At 51.6% G+C, this 11,939-nt stretch overlaps 1 protein-coding gene across 2 annotated transcripts in view; it reads left to right on the top strand.

The window, feature by feature from the left end:
- Window positions 1-389: 389 nt before the first annotated feature.
- Window positions 390-11,939, top strand: part of NTN4 (netrin 4) — a 36,798-nt gene continuing 25,248 nt past the window's right edge. For both annotated transcript variants that reach the window (XM_082751828.1, XM_082751827.1), the window contains exons 1-2: window positions 390-599; window positions 3,523-4,052. In XM_082751828.1, the coding sequence (XP_082607954.1) occupies window positions 500-599; window positions 3,523-4,052 (630 nt within the window). In that variant the 5' untranslated portion in view covers window positions 390-499. The remainder of the gene's footprint in view (window positions 600-3,522; window positions 4,053-11,939) is intronic.

Below are 11,939 nucleotides of genomic sequence, written 5' to 3'. Positions count from 1 at the left end.
GGGATGGGATGGGATGGGATGGGATGGGATGGGATGGGATGGGATGGGATGGGATGGGATGGGATGGGATGGGATGGGATGGGATGGGATGGAGTGGGGTGGGGTGGGATGGGATGGAGTGGGGTGGGGTGGGATGGGATGGAGTGGGGTGGAGTGGGATGGGATGGGATGGGATGGGATGGGATGGGATGGGATGGGATGGGATGGGATGGGATGGAGTGGGGTGGGGTGGGATGGGATGGAGTGGGGTGGAGTGGGATGGAATGGGATGGGATGGAGTGGGATGGGGTGGGATGGAGTGGGGTGGGATGTGGTGGGGTGGGGTGGGGCGGAGCGGCGCGGGGCGGAGCGGGGCGGCGGCGGCGGGGCGCGGGGCGGCGGCGGGCGGCGGAGCGCGGCGGGCGGCGGCGGGGCCGCGCGGGGCCCCCGCTGATGCCGCGCAGGGCCCGGAGCGCCGCGGGGCGGCGGGGCGGGCGGCGCCGCGGCCGGGGGCTCGGACATGGGGCTCGGGACGCGGCGGCTGCTGCTGCTGCTGGCCGTGCTGCCGGTGCCGGTGCTGGTCCTGCTGGCGCTGCTGGTGCCGGGCGCCGCTGCTGCAGGTGGGTCGCGACCCCCCGGGAAAGCCCCGTGGGAAAAGGGGGGAGTGGGGAGAGGGGAGAGGGACCCCGGGGGAAAGGGGTCTCCGCCTGGCAGGATCCCCCGCTGCTCGGGGGGGTGATCGGGCGCAGGTTTGTGCTGCGATCCCCGGGGTGTCGGCGAGCCGAGCGCCAGGACTCCGTAGCCAGAAGGAGAAACCCGGCTGGGAAGCGGGCGCTTGGTCGGGCACGGGGCGCAAGTGGAACATCACAAGGCAAGGGTTGCTAAAATGCTTTAGGAGGAAGCATATGATTTTCCATGGATGTTTTACAGGTGAGTCATGGTATTCGCTGCGTGCTCTTGCTCATTACGGAAGGTCCCAGTGCAGCAGCACGCGCGGGACGGAGAACGGGGTATTTAGCTGGGCAGATGCTTTTAGTGCAAGTAAGGAAAAGCACCGCTCCGGGGCTGTGGCAGAGCAGTCATGAGCTCGTGGCTCACGACGTGGAAACCTTTACGCTCTCATCTGTCTTTCTGCCGAATTCCTCTTGCATGCGGCACTAAACTGGAAAGCTGTCACTTTGCATAGCATGCGGGGCTGTGCGTCCGTCACGCGACTCTAACTCAAGTGAAAACAAACACCCTTTAGAGGGGGTTTCCTTTCCCCCCTTCCTGCCCCGGTGATGAGCAGCAGGGTCTGCATGCTGGCAGCTTTCCCCAAATCCTGCTGAAGCCGAGGTCCCTGGCCCCAAGTCTGGCCGCAGGTTAGGAAGGGACCATCCCTCCGTGGCGGCTGCGGTCAGTGACAGGGGCCGGAGGGTACGAGGAGCTGAATGCTGCTGGGGGCAGTCGAGTACCTTCAGCTCCCAGTGTCTTGCATGGGAATTCAGTAGCCAGCCCCCCTGGCACAGCATTGCCCCTGCCCCAGGGACAGCCGCCCCAGGGACAGCCACCCCTGGGACAGCCACCCCGAGCCCTGGCACCACTGGGGACCCCAGGGACCCTCCCACCAGCCAGGTCCTTTCTACTGCCTCCCTGGGACAGCAATTGTTGCTGTGCAAAGAAACCAAAAGGTTTGAAACACAAAAAATAACCTGGTCCCGGCTCAGGGTGCTGGCTGAGCCCTGCTGTGTTTGCCTCTTCCCGAGCCCACCTTACGGTCCCACTGCTCAGGGAACTGCAGCAAAAGCTCACCTAGTTGTTTAGCGGCTAGCTGCGCTGTGCTACGTGTAGCCAAAGAATCTAGGAAAGCAGCCAAACACATAAATTAGGCCAACTTGCGGCAAGCCTGATAACATGATAATAGCACACACTTGCCTCTCCCTCCGGAGAGCCGTGTAGGTTAGTTAGTGTTTACACGAGGCTTTGAAAAGTGTCTTCAGGAGATGTAAGGGACATTGTGTGAATTTTACAGTTAGGTTTGTGTACTTTTCTGGAGCAGATGTGTGCTGCACAGTTAATATAGATCATCTCGGATACACTTCTACACGTAGTGCTTCTGTCTCTGTAGGAAGCTAACTTCACTGAGCCTGTTCAGCTCACTAAAAACTTCCCAAAACTTTTTACCTGCTGAAGTCCAGAGACTGGAATGAGAAGTGCTTTGTGATGGGTGTATAACAAGCAGCGGTCCACATCTGTTCTGAATAACCAGCACAGAAAACCTGTATAGATTGATGGTGGTAAAAATGTGTTGTTTCCAGGGCGTTTCTCCTTAAAGAGCAGGAGTGGGGAAATTTGTCAGGCTCTGAAGGCTTAGTCTCTGCTAGTGGATAATATAGCTTAATTGCAACTATGACACTGTAGACAAAGGCTGAATAAAGCCCAAATAAAGGATTTATTGGATGCTAAACTGAAATGACCTTTGGACATAACAAAAATGCCAAGAAGAAGCCATAGTAATTGGTGCACAAAGCTGATTATGTACGATTGGCCCAGTGATAAAGAAGACATTATGCACTTCGGATGTTTTGGCCTGCCTGCATCCAAGTCATCAGAGCTTCTTCTTTTTTATTATGATATTAAACAGTTGTGGTTCATAAAATACAGCCTTGGCCTCCTGCTACATTTATTAATGAAGAGGAGAGAGCCCCTCATCACGTGTTCCCGAACCAGGAGGGTTGCTGTGCGGAGGGTTTCACTCCGAACCCCACAGTGATTTTGTTTTCCTTCAACACTCTGACTGTGATCTTTAAACCGACAAGAGAAACCTGAACACAGCCCGCAGAGACTCAGCTGCGAGGCAGCTTGCCAGCGTCATTTCAGCCAAGGATTTATTCCTCCCCCCCCCCCCAGCCCTGCTTTACACACATTGGTGACAGGCTTCCCAAACTTCAGCAGCGTGTCGATTCAACCTGTGCAGCAGATTGGGACTGTGGGGAGATCTGGGGTTGGAAAGGAGGGGAGGGAAATGGGGGTGAGGGTTTGGGGTCACTGTTTGAAGGAGATGCTCGCAGCAGCTCCCGTGCCCCCACACCCGATGTGCCATGGCGAGATGGGGGCAGAAGCACGTCACCTTTCTTCTGCCTTGCTCCCATCCCCAGCACTGCCTGGGTCCCCTCCAGGGCCTCGGGGACGGGTGGCCACAGTCCCTGGGTGCCTCCTCCCTGCCCTGCCCAGCTGCCTGAGACAGGAGGGCGAGGTGCAGGCGTCCCTCCTCCCGCCCTCTCTCCCTTCTCATCCCTTTACAATTCTTGCTCGGGATTTTCCCAAGCACAGGGAAGCCCTGAGGGTGGGGTTGCATTTTTTTTTGTTGTTTTGCTTTGTTTTGCTGTTTTAGATGTGCTAAGCTGCAAGGAGAGTGCCATGTGGCGGTGCACCTCCTTGACGGGTTGATGGGCACCAGGGATGTAGCTGTGCTAGGGTGGTGCGTGGTTGAGTGCGGCACAGCCTCAGGGTGTGTGGCAGAGCCCCAAAACACATCCCGCAGTCACTTCATTTTCCTTCCAGGCCTGGGCAGTGCAGCCGGGGCGGGCAGCCCATGCGAGAAGGCCTGCAACCCCCGGATGGGCAACCTGGCGCACGGGCGGGCGCTGCGGACGGAGACGGCCTGCGGGCGCCACGCCGCCGAGTCCTTCTGCGCCTACGCCGAGGACGCCGCGCGCCGCTGCCAGCCCCCTGCCTGCGGCCGCTGCAGCGGGGCCCACGCGGGGCTGGCGCATCCCCCCGCCGCCATGGCCGACTCCCCCTTCCGCCGGCCCCGCACGTGGTGGCAGGCGGCCGGGGACGCCCCGCAGGAGACCATCCGGCTGGACCTGGAGGCCGCCTTCTACTTCACGCACCTGATCCTGGTCTTCAAGTCGCCCCGGCCAGCGGCCATGGTGCTGGAGCGCTCGCAGGACTTCGGCAAGACCTGGAAGCCCTACAAGTATTTTGCTGCCAACTGCTCCGCAGCCTTTGGGCTGGAGGACGACGTGGCGAGGAAGGGAGCCCTGTGCACCTCCAGATACTCCAGCCCCTTCCCCTGCACCGGAGGAGAGGTGAGTCTGCCGGGACAGCCCTCTGCTCTGCTTGGGGCTTGTGTTGCTCGTTTTGCTGCACTGGGCTCCCCTTTAACCCCATTTATTTCACAAGGTGTGTTCCAGGTAATGTAGGCATCCTCCTGCCCCTTGCCTCTCTGGGCTCCTAGTCCCACTGTTTTTCCCCCAAAGCTGCTCATCCCTCACCTGGTGAATGAGCATGGACACGGTGGGAGCTTGGGGACTGAGAAGGTCCAAAGATGTGGGAATTTACCAGCTTCACGCTTACTCCCAAGTGGAAATAATGTGGGAAAAAAATATAAGAGAAAAAATACACATGAAAAACAAGATATTTTCAGTAGCAGAGACTACAGGTAGTAAATGGTGCATCTGGAGGTGCTACAAGCAGAACCCTTCCCCATCCTGCCAGGAATTACTGGCAATGTCACACTGGACACCCAGCCTGGCCACTGCTCCATGGGGTCCCCACCTGGGCAGGGGTCCCCTGGGACCATCGCTGGCCGCCAGGCTGCTCCCTCTAGTGGCCTCATCCCACGGGCTGGGCTGAACGGCGAAGGAAAGCCTCACTCTGATGCATGCAGAGAGGAGCAAACCTAATTCATGAATCAGGGTGCCGGTTTTCCACTGATAAATGCTGTCATTGCATTTTTCCACTGATAACATGTTTTGAGGCGAAGGTCCTGTCCTTGCAGACCAGCATCCACATCTCAGAAGAATCCCCCATTCATGGCTTCCCACCCTACCCCCATCTTTTAGGGTCACCTTCGCCATGCTCGGAGCCCCTCTCTGCAGAAACACAGGGAGCTGCTCACCAGGTTGCATCTCAGCTGCATCTCAGGATGCAGCCGACATCCTGCTCTAGGAGAAGCTCAGTAATGCCCTTGTCAGCTCAGAAAAAAAGATCTCTGGACATGCCAGACTGGCCCACTGTTGTTCCATTCGACTAGCAAAGGGCAGTAGCACACACTCATTTGGTGTGCAAGAGAAACATAAAATCATAGAATATGCTGAGTTGGAAGGGATCCACAAGAGAAAGTGATCTCTTCTCTTCTCCCTCCATCTTCCCATAGAAGTAATGTGTCAGCACCCAGAATGAGGGCTGTGTCTGGCAACAACCTGTGCAAATCCTGGCCTTGCAAATCCCTCTGCAGGTCGGTGCAGTGTGAGGGTACAGCAGGATTGGGGCTCTTGTATGTCGAAACCAGTGCCTATTTCAGGAAAGACAGAAATCTGGTATTGTTTGATGCGTCTGCGGTAGCCTGCTGCAAAACAGGCTGTGTACCGAGCTTGCTTCTGCAGGATCCCTTCTTCTGGCATTGCCTTAGTTTGTGTTATTGCAGAGAAGCTGTAAAAGTCAAGATCATTTAATTATTCCAGGGCTTAAACAAAAGTTGAGTCCAAGAGGCTGGAGCTTATAAGATTTTATTTACATGGCACACTTCAGTTCCCTGCACTTAAAAACCACTTCTGTTTACCTGCAAAGTAATAACAGCAACTTTCTGGTGACCAGATGGCAAGCGTGCATGCTTAGCAAATATCGCATTTAATTTATTACAGTGTGCTACATTCCAGCAATTACTCCTAACTGCCAATAGCAACATGTATCTCACCTAAAGAAACATCGGAGTTTTGTGTTCTGTTCGGAGTTATGCAGTGCTTTACTCCCACTTCTGGCTGTACCTAATTCCAGACATATGGAAACAGTAATTTCACTTGAAACAGTGGTTTTAAAGATGCAGTCATCTGAAATGTCCAAGGGTATTATTTAATTGCAGCTCAGTTTCCACAGTTTTCTTTAAAGCACAAACATAAATTCCATAAGTGCTACTGGATTTCTTTTTAAACTTTCGATAGCTTTTTAGTGCCATGTAACAGCTACAACCCATGATCCAGACTGCGTATCACACCATCTATATACCACTTTCTCCCACTTCAAACATATCAACACCACATGTGCATTTCCAGGCACGGAGTCAGGGCCTGCAGGATCTGGCAGCGTTTTGCGGGACGGAGGGGTTTCTGCTTGCTGCTGGCAGCTCAGGAACTGCTGCCCATTCCTTGGGATGAGTAATTTGCAAAGCTCAGGGTGGTCTCAGGAGGTGGCTGCTCACCCCTAAAGATCATCAGAGTTCAGCAGACCTGGGCTGGTGGTCCCTGCTTTTCACTGTCTGCAAGGTGCAGGCAGCCCAGGGAGGTGGTGGTGTCACTGAACCTGGGGGAGTCCAAGGAAAGGTTGGACATGGTGCTTAGGGACATGGTTTGGTGGGTGACACTGGTGGTAGGGTGACCAGATGATCTTGGAGGTCTCTTCCAACCTTTATGGTTCTATGATCCACATTTCTGGTGCCTGCAAGCCCCATTTCAGGGCAGCAGAGGCAGAAGCTTGTTGTACTCAGTGGGTCGTGGCCTCTTTTTATCAAGTCCTATGTGTTAATTTGGAGCAAACGTGTCTGCTTCATTTTTTACTGTGTGCTTCTTTAAGAAAAGAAAACTCAGACCTTTTGCATTTCTTCTGCCCTCCAAGGACTTGGCAGTTCCTTTCAGGAACCCAATGCCCTGGTTTTGGGTCTTAAAGGTTTTGTCAGTGGAATTAAGCACGTGCTTCCAGGTAAGCGTGTACTCAGAGCTCCTGTGGTTCCGCACGTACGGCCAGGCTGTCCCCTTCCCGCGTGGGCAGGAAGGAGGAGGAAACTCCACCACAGCCAGCCCGGCTTTCCAGCAAGCCTCAGGCACCTGCCAGGCAGAGGGGCCAGGCTTGCACAACTGTGAAAGGGAAAACAAACCCCTTCCCTGTCAGGGAATAATTTTGGATCAGCTGCATGCAAAGAGGTCACTGAAGACTCTCCCCATGCTCAATTTAGTGAATTGTTTCACAGCAGGGGTTCGTTTAACCTAGGCAGGAACCTCTGAGTGCCAGCCTTACATTATCAGTGTTTTAAGAGAAAGGCTAAGACCAAGTTTTAGCCTGGATCTTACAAATGTGCCACAAACCCAGGGTATTTTTGTGGTTTTCCAGGGTGTAACTCTTCAGCCACATTACTGCAAGGGAAATCAAAACTGATTCACCAGCCAAATATAATCTGATCTAAGTAAACAAGATGCAGAAATAAACTCTTTCAGTGTTGTGCTCAGACAGGAATGCCGTTTTTATTAGCACGTATAAAAGGCCATCTTCCCTCCCGTATTTTGGCTCATATTAATGTTTCTTCCTGTACAGGCTAATCTTAAAACTCTCCTGGACTAGGGATCCATGTTAAAGGCTCATCTAGAAGGGGCTCTTAGCAGATGTTGGTTCTGTAACTGTGCATGAGGGTGACTGTCCACTCTGCAATGCAATTATCTCATTCACTTTAAATTCCCATCTGTGGTCAATTCAGATTAGCTCGCCTGAGTGTCCCCATTTAGACAAGCTCCGGGATAAAAGGACCTACTGAAGCAGAGTCTCCTTGACAAGATTTTAGTAAATTAGTAACTTATTTGAGTGTTCATCTATTCAGAATACTGCTAATAAATCACTTTGAGACTTCAGCCATTGTTGCTATTTGCTATTAATAGGAGAGGCGTATTTGCAGTTTGACTGTTTTCCAGCAACAAACTCTAACACGCTGCTGACATTTGAAACGTCTCATACCACTCTTTTACTGTGGGGCATGCATGTGTGTGTCTTACTGAGCATTTTATTGATCTCATGTGCTTTCTGTAGCAGAGAAACCTTGCAGTGCCTCGCCTTGCACTGTTACTGCATGCAGCCTGCCTCCCTTCCCTAACGATTTGCACACCAGCCCTACTGGTTCTACCTGAAATTAACTCTGCACAGCAAAACTTAAGTTTTGTCCCGCTCCTCACTAGTTTGGCCCTGACAGACAGCGAGCAGTGTTAACACTTGGTGACACAAACAGGAGTTAAAGGTACTCGGTGGCTTGTATTTTGGTACCCTGATTTTGGGGTTGTAGGAACAATCTGCTGCAGCCCAGGAGCTTTTGCCCATTTTTTGCCTTTTAGGCCTAAATAAGCTTGTTTTCAAACTTATGATTGGCATTATTAACTGAAGGTAAATATACATTGCTCTGGTCCTGGCTGGTCCTGTTCAGTAGTGCATGGGACAGGTGAGGGCATAGTTGCAGAATTACATTTTCATACCTTGTCCCATCTCTACAAGTTGTAGAAGTACATTTTGAAGAAAAAGAAAAAAAAAAAAAAAGAAGAATAAAAAACCTTTTTAACAGCATCTTCCTGATCATTTTGTCCTTTGGAAAATGCTCCTTACTGGGCTTTGTACAGAAGTGCTGCATGTGAAGGAGCGCCTGTTTACCCGAGGAGTGATGGGGGTGATGGCCAGATGCAGCACAGCTCTTTGCATTGTGTCCATGAATTTTGTGAAATACGGGGGTCCTTATTTCATAAGTACAAAAATGAGGATTTCTAGGGAAAATATAAATGACACAAAGTAAATGAAGTCAGGGCAGAGTCAATGATATGATGTGGGAACCTAAAAATCCCAGGCTTTGGTGGCTGATAGTTCAGTGCAGGGCGGATTCAGGTAAAAATGGGAAACCTGAGCTTCGTTTTCACTTGTGCCCGAGAGAACACAGTACAAGGACAGCTCCAAGCACATGCAGAGATGAACCTTTGTTACCCTTTGAATTTTACCATGAAAGGCACCTGCCCTCCAGGGTTTGGGCACCACCAGGAGTGAGTGACAGAACAGTTTTCTGGGCACCGACACCTACCTGTAAAGTTTTCCACATGTGGAGGACCAGGGATGATCCTGCCGGGTCTCTGGGCCAGGCTGGGACTATTGTGGACTGCAGCTGTCCCGAAGCAGAGATGTGTCCCCTTGCTGGGCCTCCTGGAGAGCTCAGCACTGCTGGTGGACCAGGGACCAGGGCAAGAAGCTTGTCCTACCTGCCCAGTGATCCTCCACTCGATTCCCCCTTTGCAGCCCACCCGCAGGAAGGCCTCATTGTCTCCTTTTCTCCCTGGCTGTCCCAGGGTTTTTGGCACTTGGAGTTTGGCCCTCGGCTTGGCCAGCTATTGAAATGCAGCCACCTCTGGGATGGAGCATAGCCAGTGTTTAATAGTGCGTGCCGGCAGTCCCCTGTTTAAAACAGCAAGTTTCTAACTACTGCAGATCCGGGCTTCAAGATCAGCCTGCAGTTATGGCAAAAACATATTCCTAGGAGGGAGCTTGACCAGTCTGTGAAAAGGGATATATATTATATATTGTCAGCTGCCAGCAAGAGGAGGAGTGGGCTCCAGGGCTCCAGGAGACCCTTTCCAAACTTAGGTTCTCATGTAGGAAGTAAAGAGCACCATACCCACGTGAAACCAGAGGAATTTGGGTAGGGAGAATTTAATTCTCTAAATTGGCATCTGGCCTTGTTAGCAGGGTTATTGCTTCCCTTGAGAAAAGGGCCGCAGGATTTTAGCCATGAAGCTGGAGCCTCTCTTCCAGCACTGCAGCCCACTGCTTCGCTTCACTGCTCCTTGCTGGCATGAAGGGAAGACTGGATCACTTGTTCAGCTCCCAGCTAGCTGGCTGTAAAGTGCGGCTGCCATATTTCTCTTTGGGCTTCCTGGACACAAATGGCCACATGAAAGATGTGTAACCTGAAGCAGTGAATCGCCACATCCCACAAGTCTTGGATCAAAAGCTGATGATCAAAAAGCTTAATCTGAGATGAATCGACGTGCACAACAGGTACTGGCATGAGGCTTCCAGCATTTACTGGCATTCAACATCCCACACAAGTGTCAAAGACCTCAAATTCTGCCTGGGCAACATTTCCAGGAAGAAAATAAGTTTACATCCAAAGCAAACTTACCAGAGACGCAAGCCATGGCTCTCCTCTCTATAACTGGTCTCTGCGCTGCATCCCCCATGTCCCGTTGCCATTGTCAAAATCTGTAGTGTAGGTTGAAAGGGGGATGCTGTTTCTCACGGCCTTTCTGACTGTGCATATTTGCATACAATTCAGACAGATGTTCTTCTTCCCCAAATTAACTATAGCTCCTGGGCGCTGAATGGCTTCCACTGCAATAATAAGCAGCCAGCTCTGCAGACACAAAGCCTTTTCTTTATAGACAAAAGGAGTTGAAAAATATTCATGAAATCGAGTTACACTTAGGCTGGAAGCAATCCTCTGGATCCCCAGCACTGTTGCAGGCATTCATTTCTCCAGGCTAACCTGCTGCCTTGCAGGCTTTTGCAGCAGAAGCTGTGAGGGGCTGTCCTGCGGCCCCGGGGAGCCAGCCAGCTGGACGAGCACATCCAGTTCTTTCTCTGCCTCCTCGGATGTAGCTCCAGGTTTTCTTGGTCTTCCATACCCAAATATTACTTCTCTGATCATCACCTGAATGAAGACCGGCGCGACCTCACAGGGTTTGCTTTTCATCTGATAAAACTGTGCAGCAGGATCTTGAGTGGAAGCTAAGATGGCCCTTGCCTGACTGATGATTGCCAGAGGTGTAAAGGATGCTGGAGGAACACTGGGGCTCTTGCCCGGTTCTCCCTGTGCATTTTTCAGCCCTTCACCGTGTAGGTTGCCACATAGGAGTAGGAGCTTTTCACGCACAGCTTCTCACTTTTGAGAATGGCAGAGCAATGCCTTCAGTTTCCCAAAAGACAAACATTGCACTGGTATAAATTAACTTGTCAAGGCTCTCACAGGGGACAGTTATTTGAAATAGCTGGGTTTTCTTTTAGAAGTCTCTGTAAGATTGTGTAACTCTTGGATGGTGAGACAAGGGGTTATTTGCCTCGTTTTATGTGCTGTAAAAGATTGCAGAAGGGCTGTAGGCACAGGCTGCATGTTCCTCTTTGTCAACGTGTATGAAATGTCCATAACTGCAGGAGTGCTGTTTCTCCAGCATCTCTAGGAGCTCAGTGGACTGCTGTTGGTGGCACATGGCAGGGTGGTGCGGCCATCTCTTGGGGATGTGGACAGAGTGCTTCTCGCTGTGGCAGGTCCCCCAGTTTCTCTGACTGTTTGGTCTCACCCAGGTGATGCTGTGCTTGTGCAGGGGGTGGCCAGACCTTTCCCCAAGGAACAGAGAGGCTCCTTCTCCCTGCAGTCCACATGCTCCCACAGGCAGAAAAGCAAAGCTGTATGCTAGAGGAGCTGGTGGGTGCCACCGGCCTGGTTTAGGCTGATGAACTTCCCACATCATGTGAATTATTTACAGCACCTGCAAAGAGTCTTTTTTTAGCCTCAGGTCATTGCAATGAGCACAGCACAGCACAGATATGTGTGGGTTTCTTTTCTACTAGCTCTTTTGCTTGTTGTGGGGGTAATACACCAAATAATTGAGGGTACCAGCATTGGGGTCGTAATGGCCTTCCCAGGGAGAGGAGTCCACCAGGTCTGATTCTGTGAAGGACCAAGACTGTTTCTGTAAACCTTTTAAAAACTTACTGCTTTTAAGATATCTGTCAAATATGATTGAAGTTATCTGGTAGTTTCAACATTTTTTAGAGGGCACTGATCAGCAGCTGCATAGCTACACACACAGAGTAATGGCACAAAGCCTATTTCAGTAGGAGGCTAACCTAAAAGATACGAGAAGGCTTCAACTGCTCTGCAGACACAGCCCTCGCCTCTGGGAACAGCCATGGAAGGAACGTGGCAGATGTCTCAGGTTGTGGCAAGGGAGGTTTAGACTGGACATTAAGGCAAATTTCTTCAGCCATGAAGGAAAAAGTTGGAAAGGAACCACAGACCACTTCAGGCGGTGTCACTGCTTTGGCTTTTACAACCAAATAACAGTGTGGTGATGTTTTTAATGTTTGTTTATTACTTTTATTTCTGCTGTTTTACTTGTTTGTTGGCTTGTTTCCATGCTCGTTGACTCCCCCATCCACTTACCCGTTCTGCGTTATTTGCTGCT

Source organism: Aythya marila, assembly GCF_965140915.1.
Source record: "Aythya marila genome assembly, chromosome: 1".
Lineage (NCBI taxonomy): Eukaryota > Metazoa > Chordata > Aves > Anseriformes > Anatidae > Aythya > Aythya marila.
The sequence above is the reverse complement of the archived record's forward strand: the minus strand, read 5'-3'. Positions and strand labels throughout refer to the sequence as shown.